A 16214-nucleotide genomic window follows, 5' to 3' on the forward strand; every position below is an offset into this window, starting at 1 on the left:
AACAAACACTTGGCACATAGAGGATAATTTAAGCTTTTCGTACAGCTGCAATGTTGGTGAGTTTGACGTTTAACACAATTAGTCTTGTCTACAGTCCAAGGCGATGCTGACGGCTGACCTATAGCCTAAGATTTAGAGTAGACAGAGCTCGTAGATGTATTTATCGATTCTGATCTCAATCTTAGGCTAATGCTGCATTGCTGACCCATACAAACACGATGCAAGCTGACATTCACTGGCACTGCTCCTGTTAAAATGACCTTAAACATGTTTTACTTTGGCTGTCTTTGGCTGTTTAGGGATGGGAATTAACACCAAAGTCATAGTTGCTTAAAGGGGCATTCCACTCATTTTCAACATTTTACTATGTCATTAATATACCTTAGAGCTGTTGTGTGGAAATAATAAAAAAGTCACCCCATTCTGTGTTTCCTAGAACTAGAGGTCTGAAAAAAACATGGTGAAACACATCTTGATGATGTCATCAAGATGTGTTTCACCATGTTAATGATTTTTTTCATAATTACAGTTCTGGGAAACAGAATGGGGGGGACTTTTTTATTATTTCCACACAACAGCTCTAAGGTATATTAATGACATAGTAAAATGTTGAAAATGGGTGGTTTTCCCCTTTAAGCATGAGCTTGCAAAAGGACTATTGGGTAAATAAAACATAAAATGCGTATGTGTATAGGTAGACAGTAGACACAGTTGTTAATTTCCCCTTGACAATTATCAATCTGTTAGCACTGTTTTCACATGTTGACATACCAATTAATTCATGCAAATGTGTGCTAGCCTATATCAATTCAAAAGCATGCATATTCACACCAACCATGGAAATGTGTTTATACTTTTATTCCTTTTATTACATTTTTGTTTGACATGGTGATAGAAAAATGATTCTTTCAAATGTAAAACAGTTAAATCACTAGATAAAAAAGGTGCCTGATTCAATTATAGCCATGAACCTTTTTTTTTACGTACGGGTCAGTGTTTTTCATAACACAATGTCATGACATACATAAATGTTTTTTTTTAACTCATATATTTTCAGCTCCACACACTCTTACACTTTCAATTTGGCAAGAGTCCATATGGCAATAGCACGTGTAACCTTATCACAGTACCAACAAAACAGAATAACCATATGTCAAAGCATTTAGTTCCTTCCTTGCATAATCATAATTGCTAAAATAGCCCACATCCATTTATAGTTTGCTTTTTAAAGAAAACTAATTATTACTGAATAATATTATGAAACAAATGTTTGGGGGAAAGGGGAGGGACACTTGCATACTTTTCTTTTTGGAAGTTTCTGCTGCTCTGTGAATGATGTCCCAACCTTTAGGTGTTCTCTTAAATCACGCAGCACTCAGGTACTTACGCACTACTATCTTTTAACCATTTCGTTATTAAACCATGTATTTCTGGCATAACCATCCCAGTTGCGTGAATTCACATTTGCATGTGTCTTCTGCATGAAAATGTGAATTCATGTGACTGGGATGGTTTACCAGGCTAGTATACTTAATTAATGTAGGCTACTATAGTATGACAGTGTACAGTAGCTTGCTAAAAGAAAATATCACATCTACAAGCATCACATTTGAGTTCGTACATCAGCTATTATACGATTATAAGTTAGGCTTAATGCCTTAATCCAAATTGCTTGTTCTTGTCTACAGTCTTAGGCGATGCTGACCCATACAAACACGATGCAAGCTGGCATTCACTGCTCCTGTGAGTAAAATGGCCTTAACCTTTTCTTTTTTTTTGGGCTGTGATTGGGAAACACCAAAGTCAGGGTAGTTGCTCTTAAGCAATCTTGCAAAAGGACTATTGGGTAAAGAAAACATAAAATGCTAATGTGACACAGTTGTTACTTAATTTCCCCTTGAGAAATATCAATCAGTTAGCAAAACGAATCGTGTTGAAATATTATTCATTCGTGCAAATGTTTGCTATATCAATTCAAAACAGCATATTCACACCAACCATGGAAATGTGTTTATACTTTTATTCCTAGCAATGCAAAAAATAGCCATTGTCAGCAATATGAGATTTCTATATTTTGGTTTGACATATTGTGTTAGAATCATGATTCTTTCAAATGCAAAACTGTTAAATCACTAGAGTTTAAATTCCAGCAAAAAAGGTGCCTGATTCAAGGATGGCTATATGAACCTTTTTACGTACAATGTGGTCAGTGGTTTTCATAACAGAATATCATGACAGGGAAAATAAAAGTTTTTTTAAACCATATATATTTTCAGCTCCACACACTCTTACACTTTCAAGTAATTTGGCAAGAGTCCATGGCAATAGCACTCGTAACCTTTTATCACAGTACCACCAGCAAACAGAATAACCATAATGTCAAAGCGTTTAGTACCTTGCATAATCATAATAATTGCCAAAATAGCCCACATCCATTAGTTTACTTTTTTAAGGGACCACAGAGGTGAGCGCAAAAAAAAAAGAAAAAACTCTCCCTCACATAGACAAAAGACATTTTTAGTTAGCAGATAAGAAAACAAATATTTACTGGATAACAACTTATTTTTGCTTTGTTTGTACTGCTCTGTGAATGATGTCCCAACCTTTTGGTGTTAAATTACGCAGCACTCAAGTATACTACTATTTTTTTTAACCATTTCGTTATTAAACCATGTATTTCTGCCAAGTTCTGGTAAAATATATGGCTGTTTAGTTCGGTGATGTCTTGATCCCTTTCACAAGAAACTTCTACTACTAAACACATGAATACTTATACAATCTTTGTCTCCAATATATAAAACATGAGGTAATAATATAAGACAGGGGTGTGACTGTCTGAGGAAACAGGATGTGTGTTAAAGGTCATGTATTATACAATCACCTCCACTTCCCCTCTGCCTATTTATTTGCACAGTAATAGCTAGCATCCAGAACTGTATAGTATATTATACACAGTATAATATAGAATGTCCATGACTGTTTAGCATAAGTGCAACATGATTCACATCTCCATGTATGTCTGCACAATGATGCACGGGTTGACTTTGAAAGTTATATCAGTGGTAAGTCAGTCCAGCTAAAATCCACAGTTGTGACAACAAAACTGTTCTGGAGATGTTACTGTGGGCTATTGGGGTTAGCACTGCCATTATCAGCAACATCAGGTTAATTTATGTAAGCAGAGAGTATACACACAGAGCCTGAACTCAAACTGAATCACACATAAAAGGTGATATGGGAAGAGGTAGTATAGGCACATGACATGGGCTCATGTTAAGAGTCTGTATTTCAAAGCCCAACATGAGACAGAGAGATCAGATGTAGGTCAGACAAAAAGGAGAAGTGCTGCAAACATGCTTCAAAGACATGGATGGCATCATCATTTGGTTTCACTCGTTTCCTCGTTTGGTTACATTTCGTTCACCGGGGGAAAAATCAAATGAGACACGTGGGCCCTTCACCTATTAAAACTGAATTTCCTCAGGAACCTCAACATTGAACAACGTCAGAAAATAATTGTCCTCTATGCTCACAAGAGTACCATTACAAAAAATTGCCCTCCTTTTCTTTGCATTCATGCTTTTAATTAGTTTTATTTTAATCTAATTGTCGCGAGCTGTAGGTCCTCCCTGTCTGATCTAATTCCATCTCAATCTACTGTCCCGGCACATAGGGCCAGCTGATAGAGCTCCCTGATAGCTGCATGTCTCGGATCAGCGTCTCGATGGGTGTTTTGCCCACCAGCCGCATGAAGAAGAGCTGGGAGATGAGGTTGGCTGGCACAGCCCGCAGGGCTGGGAGGCGCAATAACAGACGGCCAAATCGCTGAGGCTGGTTGGGGTACTGCAACCTCTCGTACTCCGTCAGAGCCACCTGCGCCTTCTCCTGGAGAGACTCCACATGGGCTGGATCAGTCAGACCACATGCGTCTGTGAAAAGAAGGAGAACATATGACATGTTAAGCGACGCATTTTAAACTTGTGGTTCAAAACGATTTAATGTCATGGACCCTCAGATTGGTATGCCACAATACTATACCTATTATTTCCTCCTGCAGCTTCAATCCCTTCCAGGACAGCTGAGCTGCAACCCATAATTATACAGCCTTGGGTAGGCCATCTGGCCTGGCAGAGATATGCACTCCACGGAACATATATGCCAATTCTGCTTAAGACGTTTTCCTTTTAGCTGTGAGTTTGCAATGGCTTCATTTACAGCAGCACTACATGTCTAGGCCATAGGGCCTATAAATTAGCTGTCTCGGTGTAATTAACCAGGTGAGAAGGTGTAGATTCAGTTTGTCAAACTCACCAGGTGAAAAGAGTGCGATGGCTTTGAGGCAGCTGTACTCTGCCGAGTCCACCTGCAGCCTGGAGAGTTTGTCCACCTGATCCTGGAACACCCTGATCTGGTCCATGAAGGATACCACACGCTCTGCTGACATGGGCGAGGAATGGAAGCCAGCCGCCGCCAGCAATGGAGCCATGTGGAGCGGCAGGGCAGACTGGGCTGCGTTGAGGATGAACAGTTCACTCCAGCTCAGCCGTAGCAGTGCCACCTGTGGACAGGGCCAGGTTTGGAGCAATGTGATTACAGAGCTTGTTCTTTGATGCCAGCTAGCACGCAAAATGTAAAATATGCTGCATGAGGTTGACAAAGCACTGCTTGTATTGACTGACCTGCTCTGACACAGGCAGTTCTGGGAAGTAGGGGATATTCCTGGCCCACTCGATTGTGCTGAAGAGGAGCCGAGCTGCCAGCTCGCAGATGTTGTCGATGCCCATGACCGAGCCACCACTGGAGGAGCCTTGCATCTGTCCCTGGCCATACGGGGCTCCATATCGGCTGCTGGGGTAGGGCTCAGCACGAAGCAGCTGGGAGATGAGCTCTGAAACCGGCTGGCCATTGAAATAGTCACCCCCAATATGCACTGGCCCTCCAACACCACCCCCACCACCTACCAGGGAGGTGGGACTGATACCTGAGTGAGATGGAGGGATGCGCCCACGCTGTACAGCTGTAGATTAATTAGAAGAGAAGAGATACAATAACAATATAAATATACTGTATATAGAGATATAATAACAATAATTGTGTACCCACCCTTTCAATGCTTATAGCAGAGAAGCCTTGCCTATAGCCCAGAAGCCAAATATTGTCCAGGAATGATATCCCTTTGACTGAGCATTATACTAGATTATTGTCCACCAGGCCGAAGGCATGTATGTTTTGTTTCCTACGTGGTAGACCTAGGTTTGAATCCAGGTGGTTACAATCTGGATCAGGTTTCTCAATGGAAGGAGATCAAAGTAGGATAAGAGTAATTAGCCCTGCCTTTCGCCCAGAGGCCTAAATATCTCTTTGCCAATGGGAGTTTCCCCTTTGTTTTAATGGTAAATATTTGGTTTACCATATGAGACCTGGGTTTGAATCAATTTGGTAACACTTGCATGCACTGCTAGTGCTACTTCACATCACCTACAGTTCAAGGACACTGTGTTCAGTGTGTTGCATATGTTAAAGCCTCAATCTGCAGCCTTAAAGACAGGGTAATAGATAAACGACAAACGCTACATTTGTGTTAGCCTATATAATATATTTTGGAAATCAGCCTTTTGCTCCCAATGATTAGGCTATTAATAGGCTAATTACTACGACATACTAGCCGCTAGTAGCCCTATGTCACAGTTCAAGGAAGCCAACCTTCCAAAGAATCTGTAAGGAAATTAGGAAAATGTTCTTGGCACAGGCCCAGAGCTTGAAAATAGCTCATATCAACATGTCTTGACGTCGTCAATTAGGTATACATAATTCATTTGATCATTATTCTAGCTGTTGTATTTGAGATTGAGGCCAAGCAGTACTACATTAAAACAATGAATAACAAAAACACACACGTGTAAAGTGAGGAAGTGAGGGGCGCTCTCATCATCATACATCATCATACATCACATTCTGTGCTCAGCCAATCATATCATCACAAATGTCATTCCGGCCAATCGTCTTCACTTTTCTGCCCTCACTTTTATTTTCAATTTTCTTCAGCCAATCAAATCATCGCTATGGGGTGACATATGTCACCTCATAGCAATCATCCGATTCTCTTCGGTCATTAACCATTTTGGGCGGGAACCCCTTTTGGTGTTTTAAGCATTAGGTTACACTATGAAAAATAGCAGATCTACAAGTTACAAGCTTGTAAATCTGCTATTTTTGAAAAATCGCGAAAATGTGGCACAGATCTTTGAATATATATTCTTTCACAGCAAACGTTTTTAACTCAAATCTTTGCTTCTGGCATGTCCCTGGAACTACATATTTTGACATGGGGGTCAGCGGCCAAATGCATATAATTCTGGGGGTCCTTGACATGAAAATGTTTGAGAACCACTGACATAGAAACATAGGTTTTTCAGAAAACTGTCAGTATTTAGAAGGCATTTGTAGAATCGTCCTCAGGTCTAAATGGGTTAAGGACTATGCCAAGATAAGACCCAATGTCTGAAATATCTGGATTAGAAGCTCGGGGGCTCCCAAGTTTTATCGTTGCTGTCAGACAGAAACCTTGTATCTCCATATTTTAGGGATGCACCGAAGGGAAGGTTCTTGTCCGAAACCGTGTGCTGGCAGGGCCGGCAGGCTGTCAGCTGCTGATTACTTTTGCCAGTCTTTTTTCGTGGTGGTTCACTGTTCAACTATGGGGGAAATGCCACAAGTATGTGGCACTGTGATGTAGGGCAGCAGTGGTTCTCGAACCTTTCAGGCTGCGACGCCCCAAAATAATCCTATTAGAACTGGGGACCCCGGGCCGGGCGGTTAGCTCAACCGTCTGGCACCTATAGGCTGCCAAGCCAGCCGGACGGTGTGCCGCAGGTTCGACTCCCGAGCCCGATGGCCTTTGCCACATGTCACTCCCCATCTCTAGGTGGAGACCTCGAAAGAACTGGGGACCCCCATCCTGACAAGTTTGACAGATATTGTGAAAATAGGATAGCAGATCTACAAGTTCACAACAACACGCAATGTGAGGTGTTGTGAGCTGAGTTGTATGGGTGAAAAACAACAAAAACAATTCTGATGTTTTGAAAATAATCCAAGCCCATGCATGTCTATGAGAGGACGAAGACACAGGAATAGATGGAGCACAGAGAATGATAAAGACACCGTAAATGTATGCACTTGTTTTACACTTGTAATGCTGCATTGCTGCAATCATGTTGCCCTCGAATATAAAGCGCAATAACAGCTGCATGGATTTGAGTGGGAGTGTGCTTTCGTCGACAGTATAAATATTTTGGTTTGATCATTGGGAAATGTCAGGTCTGTTTCTATCAGAATAAGCACATTTGGACTGAATCAACGTGTGTGTGTGTGTGTGTGTGTGTGTGTGTGTGTGTGTGTGTGTGTGTGTGTGTGTGTGTGTGTGTGTGTGTGTGTGTGTGTGTGTGTGTGTGTGTGTGTGTGTGTGTGTGTGCGCGCGCGTGCACGCAAATACAGAGTGAAGACATGAAATCTATGTTTCACATTTGGACTGAATCAACGTGTGTGTGTGTGTGTATGTGTGTGTATGTGTGTGTGTGTGTGTGTGTGTGTGTGTGTGTGTGTGTGTGTGCGCGCGCGTGCACGCAAATACAGAGTGAAGACATGAAATCTATGTTGTACTGTATGTGGAGGTAAGTGCAATATAATTTCATACCAGGCTTTAGGAATGGTATGTAGCATACACAGAGCTTCTGTGTGATGAAGCCCAGATACTAGTAGAACACTGCATTTGTCACCTCATCCTACTCATTTTGGCTGACCCTGTCTGACCCTGCATAGCCAATAAAGCTACAGTATGATAGTTTGATACCTTCTTTGCGCATGCCAACGCGGAAGCATTTCTTCAGACGGCAGTATTGGCATTGGTTGCGGTGATGCTGGTCTATTTGACATTCTCGGTTTGATCTGCATGAGGAAAGCAAATAAAATTCAAAAGCTTGAGATATTGCCTACGAGAAGCATTCATTCGATTTCATTTAAAGGCATTAAAAAGATTACTGTTAACATAACATTGAATGTGCTTTAAATGTAAAAGTGTCCTATAATGAAAGAAAACAAAAACATTGCTTTGCTAAATCCCCCTCCATCTCCCCCTCTCTGTCGGTGACCCCTATGATGATTGAACTGTGTGAGCTGGTGTGCTTGAAAAACTATCACAGCCATGACCTTTGTAAATCATCAGCTCCCACACACCCTTGTTGACTTCTCCAGAAGAGGAGGTTGGCTAATATGTTAGAGGGGGCCTTTTCAGCCACACAACTGACAACCGTAAATGAAACATTCCACTTGGAGTTAACCACACTACTTTGAAAAGAAAATGGCATTTAGGTTGGTTGTGTACGCCAGAAAAGATAATATATACAGTTGTAAAATTTTGTTCAATCTGTCAAGAAATGAATTAGGAATTCAGATTGAATCTGAATTTGACCTTCCAAGGTAAAGCATCCTCACTGCACTAAAGACCTTCAGGTCTTTCTGTTTGTCGTTTATGAGGTTGTTAGTTGTTACTGAAACAGACCCAAGGTTGAAATGAGGCCATTGAGGAGTGACAGCACCCTCGTGAATCATGAAACACTAACAATGTATATTTTGGATAATACAATGGATTCAAAATAAAGACATTTGTTTGTGTGAAATTGTGAATCACATGCAATTTGAAAAAAGATTTGTCGACTTGAAACCTGAAAGCCTAACCATGAGACATTATACTGTACAAACAAAATAACAATGAACATTAGCATTAAGGTCCTGGTTGAATCTCCTTTACCTGCAGGAGTAATTGAGGTTTCGTCTGATGCTCCGCTTGAAAAAGCTCTTGCAGCCTTCACAGGTGAACACGCCGTAGTGCTTGCCACTGGACTTGTCCCCACACACCACACAGTCCACCACACAGGCCTTGTCATCATCCCCTACGTCCACGTCGCTGCTTCCGGCCTGGGGAGAGCCCTCCTCCTCGTCCCTCCTCAGGTAAGCCTTGTCCCCAAGTCCATTAGTTTCCCCATTGGGGTTACCCCATCCCCCGCTCACCATGGCCATATTATCTGAGACACACGGCCGAGTGAGTGAAACATACATACACGGACGCTCTTATGTCCACCCCTCCCTTTGAAGTGCCCTACAACACTGTTCTTCAACACACCGTATCAAAAAAGTTCATTTTTTTCATATTATACCAGAATGGAATGTTTCCAGACTGAAAATCAAATGAAGATGAAAAACAATACACACGTGATTATAAAAGAAAAAAAGTTCCAGAAGCTGTGTTGACCTCTCTCCCCTTGGTTGTGAAACTTGTGATGACCTGCAGGTCCTTCTCAACAACTGCTCTCTTCTTCAGCCTTTTGCTCTCTTCTCTTCTATTTCCACCCCTGTGTTTTCTGCTGTGACCTTCAGTCAATGGCTCCTTAGGTCTGAGAGAAAAACTTCAGACACAACGAGCGGTTCAGAGTTCAGGCAGGAGAAAAGGGCGCAGCATGCCCTTTCACAGGAAACAATAAATTACACTCGCACTATGTGTCTCTCTTTCTCTCTCTCTTTCGCTCTCACACTCACTTTGTCTCTCCCAAGGAAGAAAAACACCATCTACCAATAAGCGCAGTGAACAGGAGTAAAACGGAGCCCCTTGTGAAAACGAGAAAAATGTCTTGAACGCCTGTTCACTCTCTCTCTCTCTCAGCACACTACTTTCTCCCAAAAGGGCAAGCAGGAGGGGGGAAAGCTACTCTCCTTCAGGCAGGGTTAAACTGCCCTGCCCTCTTACCCAACTTATAAACTAGTCCAACCTGTTTCTGCTGTGTAGAAATGTTATCTGCTGATCTGACAGGGCAATTCTAGTCCAGACTTACTCTTGACTTGCTGAGGCTGTTACAGGAACAGAGGTTATGAGCGCACGCTGTTTACAAAAGATTTTGGGCAAAAAAAAATCTGTTTTTCTCTTTGGTATTCTGAAATTAATATAACGCATGCTCTCCCTCACAGCGTAAGCCGTTATACTCTGAATGGCTTTGGTTCAGCAACACCTCTCAGCACCTTGTAAGACACTGAAAAATAAAAGATCCAGAAAGTTTGTTGATGTTGTTTCCAGGCTTGGTTTTAAAGTGTAAAAAAGCACGGTGAAAAAAATGTGTAAAAAAGTATCTCTGTAACCATTGCAGGATCAAAGTTCGTCAAGCAAGTCCTCTTGTTCCGTTGCTCGTTGTGAAATTATGTCTTGTTGTACAACTTGTAGTTCCTCCAACTCTCTGAGCTTTGTGGCTTCAGTGGCTCAAAGGTCATTAGCACACACACACACACACGCGCGCGCGCGCACACACGCACACGCACTCACACAAACACACAACAAAAGAGCTGAGGATCTGTCTCGCAGTTCTCTCTGCCCTACGTTGTGACTCCTCTGCAAATTTTACAAACACTGTCTCTCCCAACCTCTCTCTCCTTTTCTTGTTTTGTCAGCGCTTGTCCATCCAGCAGTAACGACCAGAGGCCCAAGCCTCTGCATTCCCTGGAAGCGAGTCAGAGTGTACTATTGCAGTCTTTACTCTGCTGCCCGTCCCTTTTCCGCCTTCCTCCTGGCCCCTGCAGGAATAAATTAGGCAAACAAGCACAGGAAAAACATGGTCACAGACCTTGGTGAAATCCAGCCGTTGCTGTGTGGGGCAGCCCAGATAGCCTCTTCTGCTCTTCTCTCTCTCTCTCTTTTTCTCTCTTCCTCATTCCCTCCCTCCTTTAGCCTAGAGACAGCGTGTGTCTGTGAGCTCAGGGATTTGACACTGCTATTCAAGCCCTCTGGTTGCCATGGCACTGGCTGCCTTATAAGGCCAGTGGAGTCAAAGAGCACAGAGTGGGCTGCAGCTACTCCCACACACACGCGCACACACGCACAACATGTACACGCACGCACGCACATGCGCACGCGTGCGCGCGCACACACACACGCACACAGAGAAAGAAAGAATGCATGTCTTGCTGCCTCACTGGCTGCTTGTTCCCTCTGTAAGCTCTGACCTCAGGCCAGCATGGGAGCACAGGGGAGTTAACCCCAACACTGCCATTAAGACAAAGAGGAGGCCTCAGGCCGACACATCGAGCGCATGGCAGGGCTCTTTCTCTCTCTCTGTTCCTGTCTCATTTTCCACTCTAATCCAACGGCCTTCCTCTGACTTTGTTGACCCAATAATAACAGGCAGAGCCTGTTGTTGTTGAGCAACTTGTCAAAAGGTTATATGATCCTCCGTGACCTCCTTTTTAACACCTACCACAGACACATCACACAGGGCTGGCTGTATGAAGATAGCGTCAGGGTTGTAATATACAGCCACCTTTCTTCCTCTCTAATCGAGAGTCGGTTAGAGTTGGCTCTGTGTAAAGCGGCAGTGACTGCGACTGATTTTTATATATCAACAACATCATTATCTTATGAAGGTCTGAACTCTGAGAGCATACAAATGTAACCAGTTGTACAGTGATGCCATCCATAAGCACTGTAAATACAACTCTCATTCATCACTTATAGTTATAGTTAGAGGCATAGTGCTTGGTGTGGGCAGCCGACAGCCGTTTATAAATGAATTATTCAAGGAACAGCTTCAAACTCACACATATCTCATAGAGGAAGTTCTGTGCTTTTGTCACATTCTGCATGTTTCAAACACCTTTCTCTTTACAGAAAATGTGTGTATTTGTCACATGCTAGGATATGCGTACATACCCATACATCCAAACAAAAAAGTCCTATCTGATTGCATTAAAAAACATTAAACGACGTTAAACTCACTTTGCCACTCACTTTGCCACTAACTTTATGCATGCTCATCCACTCTATTCCCTTTGTGTGACAAGTTTGGGACTTTATGGGGGTTTAGAAAAAGAGTGTTTGGTATAAAAAAAAACAATCTAATGCCAAATTATCTTATCTAATTATGAGACTGAGCTAAGAACCTTTAGCCTCTTAGCCGTGACCATAAGGTAACTTTAACCTACATCTGTCACCACGAGTCCCAGTGTGCATGGATAGCCCTTTTGTTTTGTTAAGAGGTTATCAGGGGCCAAACTAAGCTGCTGTAAGCTGAATTAGTCCTTTCCTTTAGACCCCAGTGATGTGTATTAACAAAGGTTGGGGGATGTGGAATAATGCTTCTCTTCCAAAATGACAGCACTGTCAGTCACATTTGAGTTGAAATGTGAAGTTCTGCTTCTATGATATACTGCTGAAGTGTTGGAAGTTCAAAGGTTTTGGGCACTGCCCAGCAGGTCTGGGTTTTCATCAGCTCATATTGATATTCTGGCCACCAAGGACACAACTCTAATTCTACTGGAGGAAACTAATACTACCTGGAGCTACAATTTAACCACTGATACCCTATACTTCATTGACCGAGTCCCCCCAGGGGTCTGTCATTTGTCCCCTCCTTTTTCCCTCTACACCAAATCGCTTTGCAGAAAATAGTCAACGTGTTGTGCCATGATGTGTTGTAAGCTGGTAGATCTGCTATTTTCAGAGAAAGGTTTATTTTTATTCCTATTTTTCCTATATGTGGTTAATTTGGAAAGTTTGGACAGTTTGGTGCAAAAAATCTCACACACATACATAACTACCGACCAGTTTGGTTCAAGTGTTGCTAAGAATGAAGAAGTTAGGTTTTGTCCTTTGACTGATGTCATTGCAGAGAAACTTATTCCATGTGGTCTTAAACACAGCTCTGTGGAAAGATGAAAACGGATCAAAAAATAGCATGGCCTAAAGCCTCACAGAGGGATACTGGAAATGTACTTTGTACTTGCAAATTAATTGGTTGTTTTATATATAGTTCACAGTAGAGGGAGAGTTTTTAATTTTATCTTAGGAACTAATACAAAAGAAACTTTGGAGAAGGAATTACAATAGCGTGGATAAACCTGAGTGCATACAGTATGTATGAGTCAATTACTTTTTTATCTATTCTATTGATAAGTACTGTATGAATTAAGTACTTTATTAGACCACCTTGCTTCCAAGAGGTTGAGCTGATAACCTTTCAGATGTTGTGTGTGTGTGTGTGTGTGTGTGTGTGTGTGTGTGTGTGTGTGGTGTGTGTGGTGTGTGTGTGTGTGTGTGTGTGTGTGTGTGTGTGAGTGTGTGTGTTGGGGACAAATGTTTTCCTTGTGTGAGAGAACATGTTCACGGCACAACTTGTGCATGCATGTACATCTGTTTGAGTGTGTCTATATAAGTGTGTACATGTGTGTGTGTGTGTGTGTACGGGCGGGCATGCGTGTTGTGTGTGTGTGTGTGTGTGTGTGTGTGTGTGTGTGTGTGTGTGTGTGTGTGTGTGTGTGTGTGTGTGTGTGTGTGTGTACGGGCGGGCGGGCATGCGTGTGTGTGAGTATGTGATAGTGTGTGTGTGAGCGCCTGCGTCTATGTCAGTGTGTGTGTTCTTAGCTCTTTGAACTGCAGGTCAGGAATGCAGCTGCTCTCAGCATGGAGTCTACTGTGTGGTGGGGTCTGTGCATTCTCAACACAGCCAGAAGCCCACAGGCATCAGGGTGTTGCAGAGGAGCTGTACACTAAGCCTAATTTATTCGATTATTGTTTTTAAAGTCGATAATCGATAATTTAATAAAAGAATCGCTTAATAATCCATCTTTATTTTGGCCATATTTGTGCAGGACACTGTTGTATGACGAAGTATAAAATGGTGTTTTTTTGATTAATCGAAAACAGCAATAGATAGAATAATCAAAATAATCCATATAGTTGCAGCCCTAGTACACTGAATTGACAATATACATCATATACTTGATATAAAAGTCTACGTACCAAGCACACAAATCCAGAATGCAAAGAATTGACCGTAAGGGTTCGGTAGCATAACATAGATGCAGTCAGACAGGTTTCTTGGTCTTGGTCAAGTTGTACGAGGTTCGAGGAAGTACAAATCAGTATGAGGAAGTACAATGTTGACCTGCTAGTAATATTTGAACAATATTGTTTGAAGGCTGCACACCACATAACTCTCACACACACACACACACACACACACACACACACACACACACGCACACACACACACACACTCATGCACGCACGCGCACGCACGCACGCACGCACGCACGCACGCACGCACACACACACACACACACACACTCTTCCACAAAGGCTACACGTATATGAAGGGAGCAGTTGCAGGCTACTGGAGCATGATATTTAGTACATGGCATTAATTTGACTATATCATAATTCCACTCATTTGTTATATCCTCCAACAATCACACAGCTGTATAGCCAGTAATACATGACAAGGAGCAGTTTATGCAGTAGACTACATTTGTCTATTTGTGGGAAGCTTTTTCCAATCATTAGAACTAAACAAATTAAAAGTACTATATACATGACAAACACATTTAATTGGTTGAACTGTTTTTTTAAACAAGTAGTATACAAATACATTAAATACATGTCATGTTAACCAAATTAACCCTATCATCCCAATCCTGGGGGACGAACATTTAAAAAAAATCGCAAAACCACAATTGCATACAGTATCGATTGTACAACAAGGAAAAAGGAGTGTGGACCAAGTATAGAGCCCTGGGGACCCCAGTAACTGGGTTGACGTGGTTAATGTGAACCTCCCAATGTCAAGGCTTCCCGCACAGTGGCGCACACTGGCAGGCCGAACACTTCCTAGACTCTTCTGTCTCCTGGCCCCAAGCTGAGGATTAAGCTCCACCTTCCAGTCAGATAACTGCAGACTCACTCCCATTTTCCGGCACTGTCTGAAAACTCACCTCTTCAGACTCCACCTCGACCCCTACCACACCACTCGCATAGATTATCTATGCATGTCTAACTACAAACGGCTTGCACTGTGTCGCAGACACATTTTTGTGGGCTGTGAGTAAATATCTCTTTTTACATTTTGAATTTTCAAACAGGCATTGACCATTATATTATGGAGGTCTTAATGAGGCCCTTTTTTCAATTTAACAAATGTAACGCTGTTAATTACATTTATTAGTGAATTCAAAATTCCCTTCGACTTATAATGGAAAATGCGAAAACTCACATTCAAGTATTTTTCTCTCAGAAACCGTACAATTATATTAAATGTATTTAATAAATAATTACATCAGTCGGCCTCATGGTGGCGTTATTACAGCCCACTTATATTTTGCCTTATAAGTCTTGAACTGTAGGTCGCCAAATTTCTCTTTCTCTGGATTCCTTGGGTCATGACGCAGCTCCCCATATAGGCCACGCCCATTTGCGTCTTTTTACTCTTCCACCTACAGACTTTGTACAAATCTCACAAAAATCAGTACACATTATCTCTGAACCTATCCGATTAAAACACCACAGGCAGAATTTTGATAGTCCGTATCGTTCGGCCATAATCGGCTTCCAAAGTTAGTGGGAGGGGCCTATTTTACCAAAAATGCCACAAATCACGAACGTAATATTAAACCCACCCCAAATTTGAATCACATGTCTAGGGTGGTTTAATCAACAGAGAGTCAAAAGCAATTCCATTTTCATCCATAGGGATGCGAAAAAGTTAAATGTTTGTTGCAAAAACATGATTTTTGGGGGATAATCCATCCATCCATCTTCAACCGCTTATCCGTAGTCAGGTCGTGTGGGCAACAGCTCCACCAAAGAGCTCCAGACTTCCCTCTCCAGAGCAAAAGCCCCTCCTAATTACTTACACATTATCACAGGGGTGACTTGACATTGTAATTGGCTAGCTAAATCAGTGGGAGGGGCCTATATTTCCAAAGGCGTCTGTGCCAAACACAAAGATTTTATTTTCATCAATTAATGTAGTATTCAAACCTTTTAATAAAGTAGTAAAAATAGGGAAACATCAAACTTCTGTTTTGGGTCTTGAGATATGTTGGGAACCACTGCTACAGGTATACTATGTAGATCTAAAATATTTACTTTTTCCTCACGTTATTTAGATTTGTTTAATGTTAAAAACGTTATATGCTATAGCATGTTGTTTCATATGCTAGGTTTCATCTTTACCTTGTTTCTTTCTTTTAAGTGATTACTGTACTACGATGTGCCCTGTTGTTTGTCTGACAAGGGTTCATGCCATTTACTTTGATATTGAACTTGTAAGTCGCTCTGGATAAGACCGTCTGCTAATTTGGATACAAATTGTATTTGTAAGGTTGTTGTAAGCATGTTC

At 41.9% G+C, this 16214-nt stretch overlaps 1 protein-coding gene across 1 annotated transcript; it reads right to left on the reverse strand.

The window, feature by feature from the left end:
• Positions 1-2323: 2323 nt before the first annotated feature.
• Positions 2324-10731, reverse strand: nr2f6b (nuclear receptor subfamily 2, group F, member 6b). Its single transcript, XM_079504965.1, has 5 exons — positions 8810-10731; positions 7853-7947; positions 4680-5017; positions 4312-4558; positions 2324-3929 (listed from the first exon to the last, which is right to left on the reverse strand). Exons 1-5 carry the CDS (start codon positions 9115-9117, stop codon positions 3655-3657), a joined length of 1263 nt encoding a protein of 420 aa, XP_079361091.1. The 5' UTR covers positions 9118-10731; the 3' UTR covers positions 2324-3654.
• Between the last annotated feature and the right edge of the window lie 5483 nt (positions 10732-16214).

This window comes from Electrona antarctica, assembly GCF_951216825.1.
Source record: "Electrona antarctica genome assembly, chromosome: 7".
NCBI classification, from domain to species: Eukaryota; Metazoa; Chordata; class Actinopteri; order Myctophiformes; family Myctophidae; genus Electrona; species Electrona antarctica.

Bases quoted from the DNA above. Each gene is read 5' to 3' on its own strand.
- nr2f6b (XM_079504965.1), bottom strand. From the start codon at position 9,117: ATGTATGTTTCACTCACTCGGCCGTGTGTCTCAGATAATATGGCCATG. The intron at 7,948-8,809 runs GTAAAGGAGATT...TTCCTCATGCAG, and splicing joins AACCTCAATTACTCCTGCAG to ATCAAACCGAGAATGTCAAA. The intron at 3,930-4,311 runs GTGAGTTTGACA...TTCTTTTCACAG, and splicing joins CATCGCACTCTTTTCACCTG to ACGCATGTGGTCTGACTGAT.